The sequence below is a fragment of the Phocoena phocoena genome, chromosome 3 (assembly GCF_963924675.1).
Source record: "Phocoena phocoena chromosome 3, mPhoPho1.1, whole genome shotgun sequence".
In the NCBI taxonomy this organism is placed as follows: domain Eukaryota; kingdom Metazoa; phylum Chordata; class Mammalia; order Artiodactyla; family Phocoenidae; genus Phocoena; species Phocoena phocoena.
Genome location: NC_089221.1, coordinates 157,735,504 through 157,759,918, shown reverse-complemented (window position 1 = coordinate 157,759,918; position 24,415 = coordinate 157,735,504). Strand labels below are relative to the sequence as shown.

At 44.8% G+C, this 24,415-nt stretch overlaps 2 protein-coding genes across 2 annotated transcripts; one reads left to right on the top strand and one right to left on the bottom strand.

Moving 5' to 3' along the window:
- Positions 1 to 388: 388 nt before the first annotated feature.
- H2AC25 (H2A clustered histone 25) lies at positions 389 to 781 on the bottom strand. The gene has a single exon (XM_065873970.1). The coding sequence runs from the start codon at positions 779 to 781 to the stop codon at positions 389 to 391; it is 393 nt and encodes a 130-aa protein (XP_065730042.1).
- A 245-nt stretch (positions 782 to 1,026) lies between these two features.
- H2BC26 (H2B clustered histone 26) lies at positions 1,027 to 1,475 on the top strand. Its single transcript, XM_065873648.1, has one exon. It carries the CDS (start codon positions 1,095 to 1,097, stop codon positions 1,473 to 1,475), a length of 381 nt encoding a protein of 126 aa, XP_065729720.1. The 5' UTR covers positions 1,027 to 1,094.
- Positions 1,476 to 24,415: the final 22,940 nt, after the last annotated feature.

The following is a 24,415-nucleotide window of genomic DNA, read 5'->3' as shown; positions in this document are numbered from 1 at the left end:
TATTTGGTGTCTAAATCTCAGAGTGATGACACTTTCCGGAACCAAAGTAGCTTGTCACCAGTAATAACAAAGACACCTTCAGGATCAGTGGGATTGAAACCCCATGAACTTGATGGTGGCAAAACTCAAAACGGCCGCGTGTCAGACGGCATTCCCCGCACAAAATTAACACTGAGCCCACTGTGCGCCTAGGCGCACCCAAATCATGCCTCGAGGTCGGTTTCCCGCGAGCCCTGCCTTGCGCAGATTCCCACAGGAAAGCGCTCAAAAGGACACAGGCCTAGACCAGTGCGGCTCTTTTCTAGAAGATATGGGTGGCTCTGAAAAGAGCCTTTGGTGTCACGGGGCCCCCGGGGCGCACAGCCGTTTCCGGCCCGCCTCCGCGGCCTCACTTGCCCTTGGCCTTGTGGTGGCTCTCCGTCTTCTTGGGCAGCAACACGGCCTGGATGTTGGGCAGGACGCCGCCCTGCGCGATGGTCACGCGGCCCAACAGCTTGTTGAGCTCTTCGTCGTTGCGGATAGCCAACTGCAGGTGGCGCGGGATAATGCGAGTCTTCTTGTTGTCGCGCGCCGCGTTACCCGCCAGCTCCAGGATCTCAGCCGTCAGGTACTCCAGCACGGCTGCTAGATACACAGGCGCACCAGCACCCACACGCTCAGAGTAGTTACCTTTCCGGAGCAGCCGGTGCACTCGGCCGACAGGAAACTGCAGGCCCGCGCGCGACGAGCGCGACTTCGCTTTCGCGCGCGCCTTGCCTCCCTGTTTGCCTCGGCCGGACATCTCCCAATCAGACGCGGGGAAAGAAGAAAGCCGAGAAACAGAACCCCAGGCAACGAAGCCGTAATACTCAGGGAGTCCTTATATATGGTCTTGAGGTAGTGGAGCCGGAGCCTTCCAATTGGGTAGCGATAGTGGCCAATCAGAAAAGGAAACCTCCATCCCCTAATTTGCATGCGCCTTTTCCAGTGATGACGTTGCGCTGAGCTTGATCCTATCAGAAACTAGAAGCTCTTGATTCCTCATTTGAATACAGGACGTATAAGTTGAGTTGCTGGAGGTGTATCGGTTTTTCTGTTTGGAAAGATCTGCCGTAATGCCTGATCCGTCTAAATCAGCTCCGGCACCCAAGAAGGGTTCTAAGAAGGCCGTCACGAAGGCGCAGAAAAAGGATGGCAAAAAGCGAAAGCGCAGTCGGAAGGAGAGTTATTCCATCTACGTGTACAAGGTGTTAAAGCAGGTGCACCCGGACACCGGTATTTCTTCCAAGGCTATGGGTATCATGAACTCGTTCGTCAACGACATCTTCGAGCGTATTGCTAGCGAGGCCTCTCGTTTGGCGCACTACAACAAGCGGTCTACCATCACGTCCCGGGAAGTGCAGACGGCCGTGCGCCTGCTGTTGCCCGGTGAGCTAGCCAAACACGCCGTGTCCGAAGGTACCAAAGCCGTCACGAAGTATACCAGCTCCAAGTGAGGCACGCCCCGGTTCCCGGGAACCCAAAGGCTCTTTTCAGAGCCACCCACAAGATCGATAAAGGGTTTCGAACACGTGAAGGGTTATGTAAACGCATCCGATGTGTGCTCCTTAGCGGTTCTTTGGTTACTGGGAGGACGTTCTCGTTCTCCCCGCTCCCTGTAGACGTGTGTGCGCGTGTGTATGGGAGCGGAATGGGAGAATATCTGCTTTTTACGGAGATCGGGTATGGAATGGCGACCCCAAATAACAATGTGGGAGGCATTCAGAAATTGGGTGTCCACCCTCGCCTTCGCTCAAGGTTATTGACGCTTCACTAAACAAAGTAGGAGCCCTGAACTCAAGTGTCCTTAGTGTGTGGAGAGTGCCATTCCCGGGGCTTGCGGGCATGGACTCCATGTCTAGTTTTTTGTGTTTGTGTGGTGTGAGCCTGTGGGTGAGGAACGCAGGTCACCTGCCCCCAGTGGGACCTCGTGCCAGTCTCTCCACCTCCGTGTCCCCGATGGGTGAACCCGAAGGACGCACTTGGTGAGGCCCTGGGGGTTGTCGCGCAGCTCTGGCGGTGGCGCCTGGCGCTGCATCCCTGCCTAAACCAGACACCTTTATCCTAAGGCAATGAACCTTTCCGGGAGGATGTTTGCATGTCTGCATCCTTCAACCGCAGGATATTTGACAACGGAAAGAAAAACGGAAGCGTGGTGGAACGCAGCGCTCCTTGCGCAGGAGCCGGATGTAAAAAGCCGACCCCTGCTGCAGGTAGCTTTAAGGGGGGTAGGGGAGTGGGGAGGAGGGCAATTTAAGAGGAAAAATAACGTTTTTTGAAGCAAATGTAGTTTTCCCACTTAAGCCACGTTATTTTCTGTGACGCACTAGTGACGCAGAACTTTCCCTATTCTCTGATTTCATGGCATTCATTTGGAAAGTGTCATCTTAGTTCAAGGGAAAGCGCTTTGGCATGAAGAGTCTTCACTCTGAAGAAGACATCGCCTACCTTTTTTCTTGCCTTGTTTTTTCTCATTTGTAAGAAGGAGATTTCAAATAATCACTTCCTTGAGTCGTTTTGAGAATTCGATTGAAAAGTCGTGTCATCATCTCAGGCAAGGAACAGACGTTCAGTTAAAGGCTAATAATCATGTGTTTTGTGAATCATCTCCAAAGGAAGCGGGTTGCATGCCTGGTCCGGCTGGGCGGGCGGAGCTGGGGAGGAAACGTCGCCACCCCCACCGAGTGTCTTCAGCCTCGGCTGCTGGAAGCCCATCGCCCCCCCCCACCCCGCCGCCCCATTCCTTTTCCTACGTGGGTCCACTCTAAAGGAATTTCTAAAACCTCACACATTTTAAAGTTGGCGTCCAAAACATTTTATGGCTAGTTCAAATAGTTGCAAGGATGCAAATCCCAAGGTAGGACGTTTTACAAAACAAAATGGTCTCACATCAATCTTTTAAAGGTATCTATTGAAACAGCAATTCGATACCATAACCATAGCAACTCATAAAATACACTATTAAATTACTTGTTTAACACTGCGCGATTTTAGATAATTTTTTCACCTTGAACTCATATCTTCATTCAACTTCTGCCTCAGAATTTCATCCTAATGTAAGGTGTATATATATATATATATATATATATATATATATATATATATATATTTTTTTTTTTTTTGTGGTACGCGGGCCCCTCACTGCTGTGGCCTCTCCCGTTGCGGAGCACAGGCTCCGGACGCGCAGGCCCAGCGGCCATGGCTCACAGGCCTAGCCGCTCCGCGGCATGTGGGATCCTCCCGGACCGGGGCACGAACCCGTGTCCCCTGCATCGGCAGGCTGACTCCCAACCACTGTGCCACCAGAGAAGCCGAAGATATATTTTTTTTACACTGTTTTATCTGTCTCCTTTCTCTACAAAAAAGGATATTGAAATTTTAAAATACTTGTAGGTGACCAGAAGTCAGTGTTTAAAAATCATCTGGACAGTACACAATTGTTTAAACATAAATAAGTTTTGATAGGTATATGTAAAACCGGAAATAAAACTTAAGTGACACCTGCCTCATTTAAAGAGATGGATAGTGGTCCCGCCCTCCCTCCCTCCCTCCCCCTCTCCCTCCCCCTCCTTTCCTTTCTGCCTCAAGTAGTTTGTGCATCCATGGGCATATATAGTATTATTATGGTTACAATGATAGCAGTGTGAAGCATCATTTCTTTTCCTTTGTTCTCTTTTATAGATACGAGCTCTGAAACAGTATTAAAAAAAATACATACCTCGAAGTGGGAATTTTGTCAGAGCAGTTTAACTCATTTCTTTGCCTTCCTAGTTGTAATACAGAAATTAAACAGTGGGGCTTCCCTGGTGATGTACGTAGTGGTTGGGAATCCGCCTGCCGGTGCCGGGGACCAGGGTTCGGGCCCTGGTCCGGGAGGATCCCACATGCCGCGGAGCAACTCAGCCCGTGCACCATAACTACTGAGACTGTGCTCTAGAGCCCATGAACCACAACTACTGAAGCCCACGTGACAGCTGCTGAAGCCCGCACCTGGAGCCCGCGCTCCACAACTGGAGGGGACACCGCAGGGTGAGAGGCCCGTGCACCTCAGCGAGGAGTGGCACCCCGCTCACCACAACAGGAGGGAGCCTGCATGCAGCAGCGAAGACCCAACACAGCCAAAGAATAAATAAGTAAATAGATAAGTAAAATAAATCTATTAAAAAAAGTTAAACAGCGATCTGTCATCAACAAGTCCACACCTTTAATTTTCTCAGTAGGTATCTGATTCATATTATAAACTGCAAAATTCAGTCCTCCACTTTGAAATGGGGACCTGCTGATCCAAGCCCTCAGCCTCCTACCAAGATAGCTTGGGAGTCAGTATCTTAATGAAAACTTCTAGTCACATGAAAGTAGTCTCACAGATTCATGTGATTCTTTACCTTAATGAGCTTAAACCATAGGTCTAATAAGTGAAAATTGTCTCCAGCAGAGAATGTGATATATAGTGCTAGCAGTAGGCAAAAGCACTGCTTAGTACCAAAAATAAAAGAAGCAAAATGAAGATTTTACAATAATTTGCAAATACAATTCTTTAAAAAATAAATTTTTCTGCGAATAATGCAAAATATCAATTAATTTCTCAGTACTGTTGACTTCTTTGGCACACAGAATTAGCTTGAAGTTAAAAAAAAGGCTGCCTCTATTTGCTGAACAGTCCAGTGGAGGTTGTACACACAGCCTCAGGTGCAGACTGGGCTTGATTTAGCCCTCTCCTAGGAGGGGAATCTGTTAAGGAAGAGGCAAGGGGATACAGAGTCCCTGCTATTGAGATTTTATGATTGAAAAAACTGAGAGAAATTGTATATAGAAACCATGTCTATCATATTGTCACAACAAAGAAATACACGTTCTGTTAAGTTGAAAGTTAAACAAAGGCAGTTAACCAAGTACTTGAGAATACATAGAGGCAAGGAGAACTAGGACTCAGCACAATGGGATCATTCTCTGGATCTGAAATAACCAAGGTGAATGCTTAAACTAAGGACCTGGAAGGAACTGGAGGAATTTTGCAGGTATACAATCTGAAATGTATCAAGGAGACTCCTTTTTCATGTCAGAAATTTCAAGTCAAATTTGTTAATTATTACGGAGTAAAGAAAGTATTTTGGAGGGGAAAAACTGTCATTTTAATAAGAAATTACAAATGCAAAACAGTATTTACTGTATAGGAGGTTAAATATTGATTAATGAGTGGCAGGCCCTGGAAATGTTGTGTGTGAGTTCCTGAGGGAGGAGTCAGACGGCCATTGTCCACCTGAGGGAACACAGCTGTGAATCCAAATCTCACATAGCGTTTTGGCTCTTGGAGACTGGGTTGTTCTCTGAAGGTGTTCTTCATGGTTTGGGAGTCACCGGCACTATGAGATATTTTTTAGAGTGAGAACAGCATGGGCCCAGGAAGGCCTTGCATACCTTAGTTGTTATTAAATGTGTCATGTATTTTGCATATGGTTAACAATTTTTTTTTAAAGTGCTCCGTTTGTTTTATTGAAAAGCTTCTTAAAAGGAGCATAAAGGAGAAGTTACAACAGACATCACAGAATTACAAAGGATCATAAAAGATTACTGTGAACAATTATACACCAATAAAATGAAAAACCTAGAAGAAATGGATGAATTTCTAGAAATATACAATCTTCCAAGACTGAGTCAGGAAGAAATAGAAAATATGAATAGACCAATCACCAGGATTGAAACTGGATAAGTAAAAAAACAAACAAAGCCTCCCAACAAACAAAAGCCCAGGACCAGACATTTTCACAGGTGAATTCTACCAAACATTTAGAGAAGAGTTAGCACCTATCCTTTTCAAACTATCCCAAAAAATTACAGAGTAAGAAATGCTTCTGAACTCATTCTGAGACCAGCAACACCCTGACACTAAAACCAAAGATATCACAACAGAAAAAAATTACAGGCCAATATCACTGATGAACATAGATGCAAAAATTCCCAACAAAATATTAACAAACTGAATTCAACAAGACATTAAAAAGATCATACACTATGATCAAGTGGGATTTATCCCAGAAATGAAAGGTTGGTTCAATATCTACAGATCAATCAATGTAATACACCATATTAACAAACTGAAGAATAAAAATCATATGATCATCTCAATAGATGCAGCATCCATTTATGATAAAAACTCCCAATAAAGTATAGGTATAGAGGGAACATACCTCAACAGAATAAAGGCCACAAACTCACAGCTAACAAACATCATACTCAGCAGTGAAAAGCTGAAAGCATTTCTTCTAAGATCAGGAACAAGAAAAGGATGTCCACTCTCACCTTTTTTATTCAACATAGTATTGGAAGTCCTAGTGACAGCAATCAGATAAGAAAAACAAATGAAAGGAGTCCAAATTACAAAGGAAGAAGTAAAAATGTCACTGTTTGCAGATGACATGATACTATACATAGAAAATCATAAAGACACCACTAAAAAAATTACTTGAACTCATCAACGAATTCAGTAAAGTTGCAGGACACAAAATTAATATATAGATATCTGTTGCATTTCTATACACTAACAACAAACTGGCAGAAAAAGAAAAGACTCCCATTCACAATTGCCTCAAAAAGAATAAAATACCTGGAATAAATCTAACCAAGGAGGTAAAAGATCTGTACTTGGAAAACTATAAAACACTGATGAAAGAAACTGAAGATGACACAAACATATGGAAAGATATACTGTGTTCACGGATTGGAAGGATTAATATTGTTAAAATGACCAAACTATCCAAGGCAATCTACATGTTCAATGCAATCCCTATCAAAATACCAATGGCATTTTTTTCACAGGACTAGAATAAGTAATTCTAAAATTTGTATAGAAAGTCAAAAGACCCAGAGAATCCAAAGCCCTGTTGAAAAAAAAGAACAAAGCTGGAGGTATCATACTCCCTGACTTCAGTTTATGGTACAAAGCTACAGTAATCAAAACAGCATGGTACTGGCACAAAAGCAGGCACATAGGTCAATGGAACCGAATGAATAGAGAGCCCAGAATAGAACCCACATTTATATGGGCAATTAATCTATGACAAAGGAGGCAACAATATACATTGGGGAAAAGATATCTCACTAAAAATAAACTAAATAGACTAAAATAGACTAAAATAAAGACTAAAATAGACTAAAATAAATTCAAAATGGATTAAAGACTTAAATGGATTAAGACCTGACACCATAAAACATCTAGAAGAAAACATGGGTAGTACACTCTTTGACATCAGTCTTAGCAGCATTTTTTTGAATATGTCTCCTCAGGCAAGGGCAACAAAAGCAAAAATAAACAAATGGGACTACATCAAACTAAAAAGCTTTTGAATAGTGAAGGAAACTATCAACAAAATGAAAAGACTGCCTACTGAATGGGAGAAGATGTTTGTAAACAATATATCTGCAAGGGATTAATATCCAAAGTATACAAAAAACTCATACAACTCAACATAACACACACCCCCAACAACCCAGTTAAAAAATGGGCAGAGGGCTCTAGGGCCCATAAGCCACAGCTACTGAAGCCCGCACGCCTAGAGCCTGTGCTTCGCAACAAGAGAAACCACCACAATGAGAAGCTCATCCACTGCAATGAAGAGTAGCCCCCGCTCGCCACAACTAGAGAAAGCCCATGTGCAGCAACAAAGACCCAATGCAGCCAAAAATGAAATAAACTAAGTAATTTTTAAAAAAGCAAGGTCTTACTGTATAGCACAGGGAACTATATTTAATATCTTGTGATAAACCCATAATGGAAAAGAATATGAAAAAGAATGTATATATATGTATAACTTTGCTGTACAGCAGAAATTAACACAACATTGTAAATCAACTATGCTTCAACAAAATAAATTAAAAAGAAAAAAGAAAAAAAAAAATGGGCAGAGGCCCTGAATAGATGTTTTTCCAAAGAAGACGTAAAGATGGCCAACAGGCACATGAAAAGATGCTCAACATCACTAATCATCAGGGATATGCAAACTGAAACGACAATGAGATATCACCTCAAGCTGTCAGAATTGCTATTATCAAAAAGACAACAAATAACAAGTGTTGATGAGGCTGTGGAGAACAGGGAACCCTCATACACTCTTGGTAGGAATATAAATTGGTGCAGCCACTATGGAAAACAGAATGGAGTTTCCTCAAAAAAATTTAAAATATCAATAGAACTGCCATGTAATACAGAAATTCCACTTTTGAGTATTTAACCAAAGAAAACAAAAACATAAATTCAAAAACACCCTGATTTTCATTTCAGCCTTATTTACAACAGCCATGATATGGAGGCAACCTAAGTGCTCATCAGTGGATGAATGGATAAACAAGATGTGGTTTATATATACAATGCAGTATTAGCCATAAAAAAGAATGAAATCTTACCATTTGCAGCAACATGGATGGACCTAGAGGGTATTATGCTAAGTGAAATAAGTCAGACAGAGAAAGACAAATACCGTATTTCACTTATATGTGGTATGTAGAAAACAAACCAAATGAACAAACATAACCAAATAGAAACGGAGTCATAGATACAGAGAACAAACAGGTGGCTTCCAGGGGGAAGGAGGGTTGGAGGAGGAGAGAAATAGGTGAGGGAGATTAAGAGGTACAAGCTCTTAGTTACAAAATAAATGAGTCACAGATATGAAATGTACAGCATGGGGAATATAGTCAGTCAATAATTATATAATATGTTTGTATACTGACAGATGACAACTAGATTATCATGGTGATCATTTTCAAATGTTTAGAAATATGGAATCACTATGTTGTGTACCAGGAATTAACATAGCGTTGTAGGTCAATTACACTTCAAAAACAAGCAAACAAGCTCATAGAAAAACATCAGATTTGTGGTTACCAGAGGCAGGGGTGGGGAGGGGATGGGGAATTGGATGAAGGCAGTCAAAAGGTACAAACTTCCAGTTCCTTAAACTTGTACAATGCTGTATGTCAATTATACCTCAGTAAGACTGAGGAGAAAGAAGCTCTTAAACCGTTTATGAGGCATGTGTTAAAAAAGCATACACTTTTTTTCGGATAAAAGAATACCAATCTAGTTTGAAGGATTATAGCTGAGTATGAGGGTCAAGACCAGTACCTGTCCTCCTGCTGTTTTGATATTTCAAACAGGAATAGCGTTAGTGCTTATAAGGAGCTGCTCAAAGTCAATGCTGCTTAAATGTTTTGAGCAAAAGCTCACGATGCTTTGCCTTGTAAACGCGGGAAGGACGGCCCCAGAAGTCGCTGCCTAGTCTGTTACAACACCCAGAGCCTCACCCAGTGTCATGTCCAGCACACCCCGGCCTGACCCACGAGGGGGTATGGGTAGAGGAAGAGGTTGGCATTAAGCCTTCTTGAAGGTGATCCGTGCCCCTCACTCACAGGTCTCTCGCCACACAGACAGAAAGGCCTGGACTGGGTTCAACGGCTCAAGCGTCAGGGCTATACCCTCTCAGGCTTCTGGCTGGGGCCTAGACTAACACAGCAGGTCTCTTTTTGGTGAATATGCCATTAAGAAAAGAAGCTTAGCTTTAGTTCAGGAGCGCACTCCATCTCTCCCATAATCCCAACTGAACAGCACTTCATGACCACAACAGGTGGCACGCTCTTTTTCTAAGCACGGAGGCGGCGGTGAAAAGAGCCTTTGGTTTCTGGAGCACAGTGGCCCGCCTCACTTGGAGTTGGTGTATTTGACAGTCTTGGTACTTTCTGGCACGGCACACTGCTCATGGGGCTGCAGCAGGTGTGCAACCCTCTGAGCCTCCCTGGACCTACAGGAGCGCTTGTAGCGCGCCAGGCAGCAGGCATCGCTGAAGCGTGAGCTGTAAAGTATCCTTGATCCACGAGTTCATGATACCCATGGCCTTAGAAGAGATATCTGTGTTGGGAAGCACCTGCTACATCACCTTATAAGCGTAGATGGACTAGCTCTCCTTGTGGCCGTCCTAAGCCTCCCTAACTGCCTTCTAGGAGCTCTCCTTGGGCTGCGCCTCTGGCACAAGTGAGGCGACGGACATCACTATTTATTTTCCTCATATTCAAATGAAGGCTCCAAATCTCTAGAATCGGATTGGACGGCCCGCCCCTCTCTGCCTGGTCCACAAAGAATGTATGTAAATAGAAGATGCCGGCTCTTCTTTCCTATTGGACAATAGCCCAACCAATCCGAAGGCGCGTCTGCTGTGTTCGTGGAGTCAGGTTGAGCATTTTTGTTCAATCCCTTTGTTGTAACGGGAGAGGGGTCTTTGTTTAATTGCCGGTCTGGACCTGGGCAAAAAAATTGAAGAAGGTAATGAAAACCCGTTTTAATCCCGTGTCTCTATTTTTTCTGGATGGGAGACAAACGCAAGGGGACATTTCTTCCTTAGCCAAATAGCTAGGGACGGGAAGCTTGTGCTTATTCAGCAGAGGGGTATGGTAGCTTCCAAGTGCCATTCCAATCATTTATTTCCTAACATCCCCCCCCCCCCCCCCGCCCCACCCAGGGGCCAAGGAGATAATTCCTTTCAGAATTCAAGAGTAAATGCGAACGGTTCTTTCGGAAGTACAGAAAATAGTACTGAAAACATACTAAGGTATACTAAGGTACTTACATTGGAAGCAACAGGGCAGATTTTTAACTGGAGGGAGGAAATGAACGAGTTTCAAAGGAAACACTAGTCCTTCATATTGTTGTTATTGTTAATACTGACTAGACAAACCCGTTTGAAGTGACAGCTATAAGCTAAGTGTTTGATATGTATGATCTCCTGTGGTCTCCTAATAACTCCAAGGGTAAGATACTATTATTGTTCTCTACTTACCCATCAGAACGTAGGTTGTGGAACCGTTAAAGGATAAACTGAGGTATATTAAAAATTTAAAGAGTTTCAGCAAAAATTGATTAGAATTTGGCAGCATCCAGTCTAGCTAATAGAAAGGAGCTCAGAGGGGCTGTACAAAATGAAACTTTTATAGCCAGAGGGAGCAGGAACAAGGAAAATACACTAGGCAAAAAAGCAGGTGTTACTCCAAGGTTACTTCCCTGAAGGGGATGGCAGGGGTCTATGGGGCCGATTACCTAACTAGTGCTGATTAGGCGATTCCTACTGACCCGTTTAAGATGTTCTTTCTAGGAAATAAGTCAAGGCTTGGTTTGGTGATGGGGAGCTGAGCATAAGAGACTACAGGGTTTCCCTGGTGGCGCAGTAGTTGAGAGTCCGCCTGCCGATGCAGGGGACACGGGTTCGTGCCCCGGTCTGGGAAGATCCCACATGCCACGGAGCGGCTGGGCCCGTGAGCCATGGCCGCTGAGCCTGCGCGTCCGGAGCCTGTGCTCCGCAAAGGGAGAGGCCACAATGGTGAGGGGCCCGCGTACCGCAAAAAAAAAAAAAAGAGAGACTCCATTTGGGGCCTGTCTTGTTTCTATTTTTTTTATTTTTATTTTTTTTTTGTTTTTTAAATTTTTTTTTTGTTTTTTCTGCCTGTCTTGTTTTTAATTGAAGTCACCAGTCCCCAAGTTTCCTCCTTATTAAATTAATTCCTGTATACACAAGTATGAATTCACATTTCTCACTTGTTTCAGCACCGGAATACCTGGGGAGCCCATTAGAAATGCAGGTGCTTGGGCCCCACCCCAAATGTATTGAGTCCGAATCTGCATTTTAGACAGATTCCTATGCACATCATAGTTTTTGAAGCACGACTGTGGAGTTCATTTACCTGGCAACTTTTTTTTTTTTTTCATCCAGAGCATTATCCAAACAGGCTAGGAAACTTAATGGCACCCACAAAAGACAAAGTGGCTCACTGCATTCAGAGAAGTTAGCGAGGTGCTTTCAAGATACCTACACAAGCATAAGTTTGAAGAAGCCCAAATAGGATCCTGTTTGCCTTAGAAGGTTTGGGTGTGAAGAAAGTGGAGGAGAGATGCCAGGGGGCCACTCTTTAGATAGCCTGTGCTTAGCTCCCTACCTGGGGCTAATAATTCACCTCTCTGCCCCTCTACTTCCTCATCTATAAAGTGAGGATATCAGTGCCTACCTAATAGGATTGCTGTGAGTGAATGTGTGTCAGGCAGATGGCGAGGTGTGGGCATATATTTAGTGCTCAAGTCCTCCTGACTCCATTTCATCCTTTCCTTCTCAGAAGAGACCCAGCCACAGCTGGGGCTGCCTCAGCTGAGCTCCCTCTGAGCCATGGACAGCTCCATCACATAAATATGGAACATAAGGCTTTCTCTTGCCCACTAGAACACGGACTAAGCTGTAATCGCCAGGGCAAGAGATGTGTCTTTCACTTCTAAATCTCCAAGGTGGAACACAGAACTTGGCACATAGCAGAGATACGATCAGTGTTTGTTGAATGAATAAGTGTTTGTTGAATGAATAAGCCCTGTGAGCTGAGGCAGTGCCCCCTGCTTGCAAATCTGTCCTCTGAGGTCCATCGGACATGTTGAGATTGTGTGTCCCCTGAGCTGCTTTGGGTATGCTCAGTATTAACTATTTTATCTGTTTATCTTAAAAATATATAGTTGATTTAACAAACGTTTCTAGAGAGCTCATTATGATCTAGGTAACCACTCAATGAATACTTAGTTCAATTTAGTGCTCATAACATCCCTTCCACGTATATACTATAACTTCATTTTGCAGATGGGTGACAAAAAGGCAGACAAAAATACGTCTCAAGTGAAACAGCTGATGAGGTGGGAACCTGGCCCTGGAAGTCAGGCCAGTGGTACCAAGCTCTGCACTAACCACACCTAGATATTTTTGGTTTTGGATATTGAATTTCATTTTGAAGAGGGATGTGATGTGTAGGGAAAAAATATTATCAAAATCAAGATGCATTGCTCTGTGTTTAAATGTAAGTTTCTAGGGAAAAACACCAGTCAGATATCTTAAAATTTCTACTGCAGTAGAAAAGCTGCAAGTACCGCAGATGAAATTTCACTCAGTTCCACAATCTCCAAATCAATGTTTTAAAAATTGTCTTTGAATACAAGGCACCTTAGTAACAACTGTGTGCTTCTGGATCATTTATTCAAACTGTTTTTGTAACCATTCTTTTTTTATACCAGAGACTTAATGACCAATGTATATAAATGATCGGTCCCACCCTGACCCCCAGCACCATCAGAAGAGGTCTGAAGCACAGGAGATACACTCAAAACAAAAATCTCTTTCCTTTCGCCTGTAGATCTAGTTGGCACAGACTTCTCTGACTGCAAGCTGCCTTTTATTCTTAAAACTCAGTTAAGGCTCATTGGTGGTAGTTAATGAAACTGTTAACACGTTTGTAATGTTATGGAGAAAAGACTTTCCTTCCACCCTCTTGGGTTCAATAGATGGGCCTATGAAGTAAACTGACAACAGGCAGAGTAACAGGAGAAAAGTTATACAAGTTTATTCATTTTTACATATTATGTGCATGGGGGCATTTCAGGGGAAAAAAGTGAATACCCCCAAAAGCGATGAGGTTTGAGACCTTATATACCATCTTAATAGGAAAAGGGGAGAAGTAGTCATCTTAGAGGAGAGTAAATGATATTAGGAAAGGTGACTGGGCCCTTAGGAGACTAGACAGGAGATATGATATCAATAGTTTGTGACAAAGTCTGTCTGGGTGTGGCATTGACTTTTAGTCTCCTCTCCTGTGATGAATCAATCTTCCTCTGCTGATGAAACTCTCAGGAGGGAATTAATGGCAGTTGAATTCATTTTGAAGAAACTGTTTTTAGGCAGATAAGGGGAGTTCAGAGAAAGTTTTTCCCAGCATTTGCTGTTTTTCAAGTGACTTCAGCCCAAAATAATCAATATGCCAAATGCGGCATATTTTGGGGTGGTATGTCCGGAACCCCTTCAGTAGCAAAAGTATTTATCCCAGGCATCTGGCATAGAAAATCTGTGACTTGAGGTTTGAGTAGGATATGATTTGGGTATTTTGCAGAACCAGCAACATGATTTCCAGGGCCCAGAGGAAAATGAAAATGTGGGTGCCTTGTAAAAAACTATTAAGAATTTCAAGATGGACACAGCAGAGCACTGAACCAAGCACAGAGTGCTTCTCAGGGCTGCTCTAGTGTCAGCCCAGGTCACTGGACCATGAAGCTGTCTCTGGATGGCCCTTGGCCTGCAGGCCATGCAGCAGTTTGTACAACCCACAGTCCCCTCCCCTCGTCTGGTTGCTGCCAGCCCCTGGAAAGCTGGTCCTTGCACTGGGTCCTGGTGAGGTTTCTTGGCTTCCTTGCGGCATAGGAAGGCTTGGAAGAAAACTTGGTGTGGGATAGGAAATGAGCATTTCTTGGAAGGGGTTTGGGTAAGAAGTTGTCTTTCCATGTAGGTCCTAAGGTTTGGAAACCGCTATCCTCCCACATAGAGGGTGGTTAATGCCAGGAAATCAGAACCAGAATCTCATGGAGTGAGTGTTTGTGTTCCCCCCGAATTCGTATGTTGAATGAGAGTAGAGCCCCCATGAATGGGATTGGTGCCGTTATGAAAGAGACAGGAAAGAGCTTTCTTCCCCTCATCCTCCACCTCCCATTCTCCTCCTCCTGTTTTCCTTCTCCTTCTGCCTCTTCGTCTCCCCCTCCCCTTCCTCCTCCCCCACCCCTCCTTCTGCAATGTAGAAGATGGCCCTCACCAGAAGCCACCCACATCGGCACCCTGATCTCTCTATTCCCAGCTTTCAGAACCATGAGAACTAAAAGTCTGTTGTTTAAGTTCCCCCAGTCTGTGATATTCTATCATAGCAGCCCGAATGGAAAAGGGACAGTCCTCTGGATCAAGGGCAACATTTTGTATTGACAGATGGAATACTATAGTTCATGCTTGAGGTTTTCCAGAAATAAGGAAAGAAAGAGAGAGAGAAAGAAAGAAAGAAAGAGAAAAGAAAGGAAGGAAGGAAGAGAAAAGAAAGGAAGGAAGGAAGGAAGGAAGGAAGGGAGGGAGGAAAGAAGGAAGGAAGGAAGGAAGGAAAGAAGGGTGAAAAAGTGACTGAAGGAAGAAAAGAGAGGGAAGGAGTGGTGGTGGGGAGGGGAGAGGAAGGCAAAGAAAGAACAGAAAAAGAAAGAAAAGCAAAGAAACAGGATCTCCAGCTTAACACTCAGGGACAGACAGTGCTTGGGCATAATAGCCTGGAAGAGTAATTTAAAAAGGGGTTTGGATGATTTTTAAAAACCCCAAAATAAACACCTTTTTTCCCCTTGTTATCATTTCTAAAGTACAGTGCCTAGATTCCAGATATACATTGAATAAATTGTTGCATGCATGATGCCAAAATCTTGGCTCTCTGCGCACTGATGCCAAAAAGAAATATGGAGACAGAGTTTTGGAGGAATGAGAAAAATGGCTTTAGTCTTTGCCTGGCAAAGAGGATAACACAGCAAGCTAGCGCCTCAAGAACTGTGCCCCCCTCCCTGCGGAATAGGGAAAGGTTATACAGCCTGGGCCTCATGGTCTGGGGTAGGTGTAATGAAGGCTCAAAGTAAGGCTCAAAGTAATGAAGGTCTTGCATTCCTTTTCTTCTGCAAATTCATGGCCAAAGCTGGCGTCAGGTGTCAAGCAGCGACCGGGTCTGGTGTCTCTGAAGTTATCGGCCCCGTGACCTTCTTTCTGAAATGAAGAGTGCTACAAGGGAGTGTAGGAGGAGAAGAAATGCCAGGTGCAAAGGGGAATTCTTACGGAGTCAGAGAGTACTCAGCTTTGTGAAGCACACGACTAGCTACGAGTGTTTTTTAGTAGTAACAGCTGAGGAATAACCAAGATTGCTTAACTCTTTCAGGCCTGTTTATGCTGTTTTCCCAGCCTGTTCATTGTTTCCTTACTTTCCTTGTTTATCAGAAAAGTCTCATTTCTATTTTTGCTGCAACAAATTCCCCACTGCTAGTTCATTCCCTCCATATTAACGGAGGAAGGGAAACGGGCTTCGTTCTCGTCTGGCTGAGGACAAAACTTCAGTTTTGCTCCATTTGACAAACACCAGCCCTTTGGCCCAGGGGCGCATCTGTTTCCTACTTCATGCATGAAATGAGCACGTTTTATCATCCTGGATTTTTGTGATGCACGAGTGAAGCCATTCTTTCCTCCTAGGGGAATGTGCAGTAAGCTCTCTCCTCATTCAGGCAAGAAGTCAAATCACTTTAAAATTCTCACAAACAAGCATTTCATATAACTGAAACATTGCAATGGCAAACACATATATTCCCCCCCCCCCAACAGAATGCTGATTCTTTCCATATCGGAATTGTAACACTTGCTATACACAGAGCCTGCTGGGAGGGAGGGAGGGATCTGCCTGGAGACAGCACCCCGCAGGTACAGAAAAGACAACACGGAGGCTTGTTGAAGAAGAGTTTTAATTCTTTAGGGCTGAGCGCTGCAGGAAAGTGAGTAGTTGAAATTACAGGGCGTGCCGTGGAGCTCTGCAGAGAAAAAGTAAACCTCACAGAACGCAAGATTGAAAAGAAGGAAAAGACGGTTTAGGCAGCCTTTGTCCTTCAGCACAGCTTCCAGCGGACACCCTGAGGACAAAAGCCATCCTCCTGCCACCACCGAGGGATGCCCCGTGTGGCAAAGGGCTGGGGATCCCAGTCTCCAAGGCCTTGCCCTCCGATGCGCTGGCATCCAGGGCCCTTCCAGCCGCGCGCACGCGCAGGACGCAAGATAGGCAGATGCTGGCCCGCATCCTGCGCAAGATAACTGAGTGGTCTTTTCCAAACACCCGTGTTAACCAAATGACTTCTTTGCTCATTTTATTTCAGCAAATTAGAAAAGAGTAGGGCTGCAATCTAATCCCAGAGCCAGGTTTGAATGAAGACAGGCGACCACAACTGCAGAAGTGAGATAGGACCGCGAAACGAGATCTGAGAAGCAGCAATGGACGCACAGCTTGCGGACTATGTCATTTCCATCTCAGCGCCCACGCAGACACACAGAGGCAGGGCACGCTCGCCCATCGGCTTCTGAGCTGCGACAGTCACACCCGGATAGACCGTGGGGACGCAGAAGGCGTCAGAGGCAAGGCTGGGGTCAGTGGGCACAGAAGGCACCCAAGCCCCTCCCCACCGCCAGCTCGAAGCTGCACCGGTGCATGGGCGGTTCTAATTGTTTGTTCTTCCAGGGGAGTGTCACCCCTTCCCATGCATACACCGTGTTTATCTCTTACTTCCTATCTAACTACATTAATTAAAAGATCTTAAGGGGTGTTGAAAGTGAATCTAGCAACTTCCAGCAGTATTGAGAAAATACAGAAAACACAGACGAGATTTTATGACAATACTTTTTTTATTGCTATATTTTATATTTCTGGTATTTTCAGGAGACCTAGTCTGGACCTGGGAAGGGAGAGCTAGGGGGTGGGGGAGAAGGACTGTAGAGCGGGGCGTTGGGGGCTGTGGGGAGAGGTGTCCGGAGGAGGCCAGGAGCTGGGCAGGAGGAGGGATGGGAATGGTGGGTTTTACAGAAAGGAAAGCTGGGCGATGAGGGGTGTAGGGAGGGTCCTGGGAGATGGACGGGGTGGGGGCGAAGGGAAGGTGACGGAAGGTGACTGGGGGATGGGTGGGCTGATGGCCTCACCCCTGACACACACAGGGGACATCCCAGGGCTTGTCTGGGTGGTTTTGTCCAGCCCCTCCCCCACCCCGACCCCTCCAGACCCCGCCCCAAAGCAGGAGCATTTCTGTGTTACGAGCGTGTCAGGAAATCACGATAATATCCAAAGACATGGGTGAAAACGTTAAGGCACAAATGTGCATAAAATACAGGAAATTGCAAACTCACACGCCAAATTGAAGGACGCAGCAGAGTTGGTGGAATAATAGAAAGCCTTGGAAAGCTCGAGGAGGCGCCTTAGCCAATAGGTTTGTCGTGAGGGGCGGGCAAGATTGAGTTTGAACCAATCCAGATGAGCCCTTTCGGGTAAATACCGGAGGCCGGCGCTTTTTCTGATCCTGCGCGGGCAGTCCCCAGAGTGTAGGCGGGAGCGGGTTCTTCAGGGAAGGTTCCCCTTCACCTCCACAACCCTCCCTCCCATCTGTGTCTTTGCACGGTGTGTGCCGCTTGCCATCCCTTTGCGTCCTGGCACTGCGGCACTCCTACGCCCTTGAGCCCCTCTATCTAGCACCCTTGAAATCCTGTGTCCGCGCGTCCCTGTATCCCGCACCCTTGCACTGCTGCAGCCCCTGAGCCCCAGCGCCCTCCCGCGCGCTACTCTTTCTGTGTCTGGGAAGCCCCGTCGCGCAGGACCCCAGCGCCAGGACGGCTTGGGTGGGTGGGAGCTCTGCGGTCACCCTCCTGTGCACCATCCCCGCCCGTCGCGTCCGGGTCCTTGGGCGTGAAATGGAGACGCTAGCAAAGCGACTGGCTGTTCTGAGGCCACCCGCGTGCGGTGTCAAGTGACTTGTGGGGGTTTTCCGAGTGCCCTTGGCTTTTCTTTCGTTGTCTTGGCGGGGAGGAGGACTGTGCAGAATTTTGGGAGGGACGGAGCTTTTCCCACACTTTAGGAGGCGAAGAGCTGGGGGGTGGGGAGCGGAGCGGGGATGATGGGTTTGAGTTTGGACCTCTTCAATCACAGGCCTGGATACGGTAATGAGCTCAACACCAGGTCTCCCTTAGAGACTCCTTCGAGTCAGGACCCGAGACCCCAGGCTCATCTTCTTTTGGTGTTGTCTGCAGCCTTAGATTCTGTGTACAGCATCCTTCCCAGAGTCCTATGCTGGAACACCAAATAAGTCCTCATACGTAAGCGCAAACTCTCTTTTCTAGAAAAGCAATAACCTCCTGTAATATTTTCCAATGTGGAATGGGCTCGAAAAATGATTTTCCAGGCAGGCTGGGAGTACAGTGTCCAGTGGCTGTGTTGGGTGGTGCCTTTGGCTGGCTATTTTAAACTCCTGTTCCAGGTACCCACACCTGCATGGGTTTATCAAAGGGCATATGCTACCACCTGCCTGTCCCCCTGCTTCTCATTCCACTTCCCTTCCCCGTGTAGAGTAACAACTTCCCATGAATTCTTCCTTATTAGTTATACAGGTATTGTTTTTGTGTAATTGTTTCACAATATGTGATTTTGATATGCATAGATTTACCTAGTCTTTCTTCAGGCCTCCCTTCAGATTTTCTGGGAAAGCTCTAAATCTTTTCCATGACTGCATAACTCCTGGCTGCCCAGCATACATTCTATTGAACTCAACCTTCTCCCTGTAGATTGCTATTCACTTTATTTACATGGCTTTGTTTCTTCACAACCAAGAATTGGTTTTGCCTTAGAAGTAAGCAGTTTTAATGCTTTTTGCAACTTCCTCGGATTCTAGAAAGGGGCTGGGTGCTTTTGCTCCAGGAAAAATGACAGATAAACTTACTCTTAGCCTCCCTTGCAACCCGGCATCTGAGCATTGGGATATTACGGAACCTGGTCACGTTCCCCTTCTGTGTAAGCCCTGGCTCTGCACACAGCCACTGATGTCCACCCATAATTAGGAACTTGTCTCCCACTGCTGCCTCTTGCTCTTGGCTTTGTCTCACTTTTAAAATGGAGCCAATTAAAAAACTTATTACTGTTGTTATTCAGGTATGGTGAGGCCAACAGATCAAGACATGACTGCCATTGAAAAGATAGCTGTTATACTCACAGTTCCCAAGAGGAGGGGCACAACACACCTCACAGGGCCACGCTGAGAAACAGCAGGGTCTGCTAGGAAGCAGGGGGAGCGAGGGGAAATCTTGAGAAAAACCCTTGTTTTTTCTACAGGAAAGACAAGATAAGGTAGGGCAAGCAGACTCAGGATTGCCTGGTTTGAGTAATTTCAGCTGGCTCGGGGCATAGGGCCTGTCCCTAGTTGTGTGGTACCTGCCCTGGGGTGATGAGGGCAGGTGGACAGTGGCCTGCCCATGAATGTGAGAGGAGATGCTTAGGGTGTGGGCTCTGGATTGGTGAGTTCACATATGAAAGGCGTGGTGCTCCTTGGTGAATTGTTTCTGATCTCTAGGAAACATTCCCTTCAGTGCCCTATCATTCATTCCCTTCACAGCCCTGGGGAAGAAATTCCTATTTGCTTAGGTTGGGATGATGGAATAACTTTATATGAGTTGTATATAGTGACTCAAGCCCCTAGAAATATTCTTAATATTGCTTTAAGCTTAGAAATATCATTGGGATGTTTGGAATTTTTAGGACATTGAATTATTTAAAAGTTTTGACTAAAATATCTAAAAAAGTTAGCACTATATTTGCAATTAAAACATTAAATTGAGTCATTAGTTTTGACATGATTTTTGAGTTGAAAAAGTTAAAACATTGTCCAAGGTTTGTTTTTAATACTGGAGCATTAAAAGAAACTTAACATTTGCTATCCGTAAGTTTAATCATTAATTTTACAAAAGTTATTCCCTTCTCCTGGAGGGTGGAGGTTGCAGCTAGCACGTTCTCCAGGAGCATCCTGGCAGTGATATGGGCTCTGGTCCTGGCTCCTGAGTATGGACAGTGGTCTCTCCTCACCTGGGTTACCTCCTGGAGTTGTGAGGTCATCTCCAAGCCTGTCAACTCCCCAGCCTAGCAGGTGACTTCGTAGGCCTTCCAAGTGTTCTCTTATCGCCTCTCTTTCTTCCCTTGACCTCCTGGCTGATACGTGGCTCCGTGTGGTCGGGCTTGCACAGAATTTACTGCCTTTCTCTGGCTGGTGCTGGTCCCAGCCCTGAACAGGAGGTTTGATCACTCATACCCTTTCCTTCGTCATGGTGACAATCTCAGTGACCAGCATGACACCAACTCTAAGCGTTGGTTGAGGCATTTGGAAGAGAGGAGCTCTTGTTTACAAAAGGATTCTGACTCCAATTCCAACGTGGGGTGGGATTGGTTCTCCATACCACCAAGCAATTCTGCAACACCAGCTGGGTGTCTTACAATTCAACTCAATTCTGACACCATCTACCTGGAGATAGCATCAGATCCCACAGATGAAGAGTTCCGTCCGACAAGACTGCCCCCCACCACACACTTTTCAGATGCCAGTGACAAGTCCAGTTGTCTTCTGTGCTTCTGTCCCACCGAATCAGAGGTTCCCATGACCCCCTCCTTGGGTTTGATTAATTTGCTAGAGCAGCTCACAGAACGCAGAGAAGCATTTCACTTCCTAGATTACTGGTTTATTATTAGAGGACGTAACTCAGGAACAGCCAGGTGGAAGAGATGCCCAGGGCAAGGCCTGGGGAAAGGGCTCCAGCTTCCATGCCCTCTCTGCTTGTGCCACTCTCCCCAAATTTCTACCAACCCAGAAGCTCCCTGGAACCAGTCCTTCTGGGTGTTTTGGAGCCTCCATTACATAGGCATAATTGATTAAATTATTGGACATTGGCAGCTGATTCAATCTCCAGCCCCTCTTCACTCCCTGGAGGTCAGGGGGTGGTACTGAAAGTTCCAACCCCCTGATTACATGATTGGTTCCCCTGGCAACCAGCTCCCATCCTTAGGGCCTTTCCAAAAGTCACCTCATTAACAGAACAAATGACACCTTTATTGCTTTTATTATAGGAAATTCCAGTGGTTTCAGGAGCTCTGTACCAGGAGAAGGAGGAAAACCAAATATATATTTCTTATTATAGATCACAATAGCACAGTTTGCTGGGCTCAGATTGATTGCAGTAGAAGCTGAAGGCTGCCAATAGGAGACACCTGCCTGAGGACTCCACCAGAAGGAAGAGCTTGGAGAGAAGATGTGGCATATATCCTGAAGACATTCGGCCATTAGAAGCTCTGCTGGACGAGAGCTGGATGGCACAACACCCTTTCAGGAGTGCTGTGGTGTGAATAGCACTCCCCTCCAAAATTCATGTTGAAATCCCAGGGTGATGGTGTTAGGAGGTGGGGCCTTTGGGAGGTAATTAGGTTGTGAGGGTGGTGCCCTCAGAAATGGGATTAGTGCCCTTATAAAAGAGAGCTCCCTTGCCTCTTGTTATCTGAGGACAAAGTGAGAAGTCATCGACCAATGAGTCAGGAAGTGGGCTCTCTCCAGAACCCAAATTTGCCAGCACCTTGACTCTGAACTCCCAGCCTCCAGAATTATGAGAAATAAGTGTCTGTTGCTTTTAATCCACCCAGTCTATAGTATGATAGCAACCCTAGTGGACCGAGATGAGGAGCCAAGGAAGGTACCTCCTGCATTTTCAGTTCTATGGTTCAAATTAGTTTCTGTCACTTTTGGTCCTGATGCATCAAGATGAAATGGATTTCACTTCCTAGAAAATTTACTTGTGCCATTTTATTAAAATATTACACTGGTATTTACTTGAGCTGATGCAAACTGGCCCATTTTTTTCATCCTAGATTTGAGAACCCCATGCGATAAGGCAGTAGTCATTCATTTGACTTATTTTAGTTAAGCAAGAACAGGCTTGAACAATGCAATTGAGATTTTTAAAAATCCAGGAAGAAATTCCAAATTTTATTTATTTATTTTATTTTGGTAAAAAACACATGAAATTACCCTCTCAAAAGATTTTAAGTGTATAGTACAATATTCAATTCTTATTTATATTTTGCTATTTGTACAATGATTGAGTTACTAATAATACTTCACAGCTCAAGGCTCCTTACCATCATTGGTCTGTATAACGATTATCTCTTGTTTATTTACATATATTCCCAAATATCTTCCTTGTTATGCCCATTTTCCTTGCTTGCCTGCTTTCCAGTGCACTTTTTACAAAAGTCTAATGAAGTACTGGAAATATTTTGAAGGTGTGGTATTGTGATGTATAATAAGAAATATATATTTGGTCTTTCTCCCTATTCATAGCACAGAGCTCCTAAAACCCTTGGAATTTCCTAAATGATGAGAATCATAAAGATATCTTGATATTCAAAATGAACCTGTCGAGGACACCAGACTGTGTTAATGAGGTGACTTTTGGAAAGTCCTTGAGGATGGGGGCAGGTTGCCAGGGGAACCAACCTCGTGAGATGGGGTTGGAAGTTTCAGTCCCACCCTGACCTCCCAGGAGGGGAGAGGGGCTAGAGGTTGAATCCATTATCAATGGCCAATGATTTAATCAATCATGACTATGTAATGAAGCCTCCATAAAAACTCAAAAGGATGAGGTTTGGAGAGCTTCCAGGTCAGTGAACACCTGGAGATTTGGAGAGAGTGGTTTGCTCAGAGAAGGCATGAAAGCTCTGTACCCTTTCCCCATATCTTGCCCTATTCATCTCTTCCACCTGGCTGTTCCCAACTTATATGCTTTTATGATAAACCGGTGATGTAGTAGGTAAGTGTTTCTCTGTATTCTGTGAGCCACTCTAGCAAATTAATGGAACCCAAGGAGGAGGGTATGAAAACCTCTGATCTATAGTCGGTGGCTCGGAAGCATAGATGACAATCTGGACTTGGGGAGGAACTAAAGGTTCTTGACTTTGTTTTATGGCTAAACTATTATTTTGTCTTGCTTAACTGTTTTCCTTTGTTTCTGCATTTTCTCATTTCTCTGATTAAATCTGTTCTTTGAAAGTTGGGGGAGGCCTAGGAAGCTAAAGCTTTTTTACAAACAAGAGGCAGGGGACACAGGGGTCAGCTGGTGTCTGTCTCTGGGAAGGCCCCGCGGAGTCCTGCTGGGTTTCCTAAATAGAGTTTGGAGACCAGAAGAGGGAGCTCTCATGTGCTGCAATGACAGCAGAGCCCAATAGGAAGAAGAAAGAATGCTCCTCTTTTCTGGCAAGGACTCAGCCAATGAAGACAAGACCTTTTTGTTTACTGTGGCCCTCCCAACTTTCTTTTCCTCTCTATAAAAGTGTTCTCCTTCCCTTGCCATGTGGGGATTTGCATGAGGCTCACCATGGTTGCAGACCCCAAGTTGCAATTCTCTGCTGATCCCGAATAAACTCATCTTTGCTGGAGAAATGTCGACAGTCTATTTGTTTCAGGTTAACAGACTTCAACACTTTTTTCATCTTTTTGCTGGACTCAATTCGATCCCTAACAAATGGTTAGTTCCTCTCCCCAGCCTCCACCCCCATAAATGAGTTTAAAGAAACCTTTCCTTTAAGTATGGCTTATTTGGGTCCCACGCATTTTGATGTAGTAATTTCAGTGTAAATGATTTCTAGGTATTTCTGATATTTCTCATTTTCTACCATGTTTATATCTTAGGATCTAAAAAAAGTATAATTTGAGGTAAAAATGATCATAAATGACAAACAGGGACATTACATTCTGATACAGTGAACACTAGATCAAGTCATCTTAAGCATAAATGCACTTCATATCACTTCAAAATACCAGCTAATTGCAATCCATGTGGAAATGGGTAAATCACCATTGTCACAGATTTTTAACACCTATCACACACAGACACTGCGAAATCAAATACAAACTAAGCAGTGATATATTTTTTTAAATTAATTT

Excerpts from the sequence above, each read along its gene's own strand:
- H2AC25 (XM_065873970.1), bottom strand. The coding sequence starts at position 781 with ATGTCCGGCCGAGGCAAACAGGGAGGCAAGGCGCGCGCGAAAGCGAAG.
- H2BC26 (XM_065873648.1), top strand. The coding sequence starts at position 1,095 with ATGCCTGATCCGTCTAAATCAGCTCCGGCACCCAAGAAGGGTTCTAAG.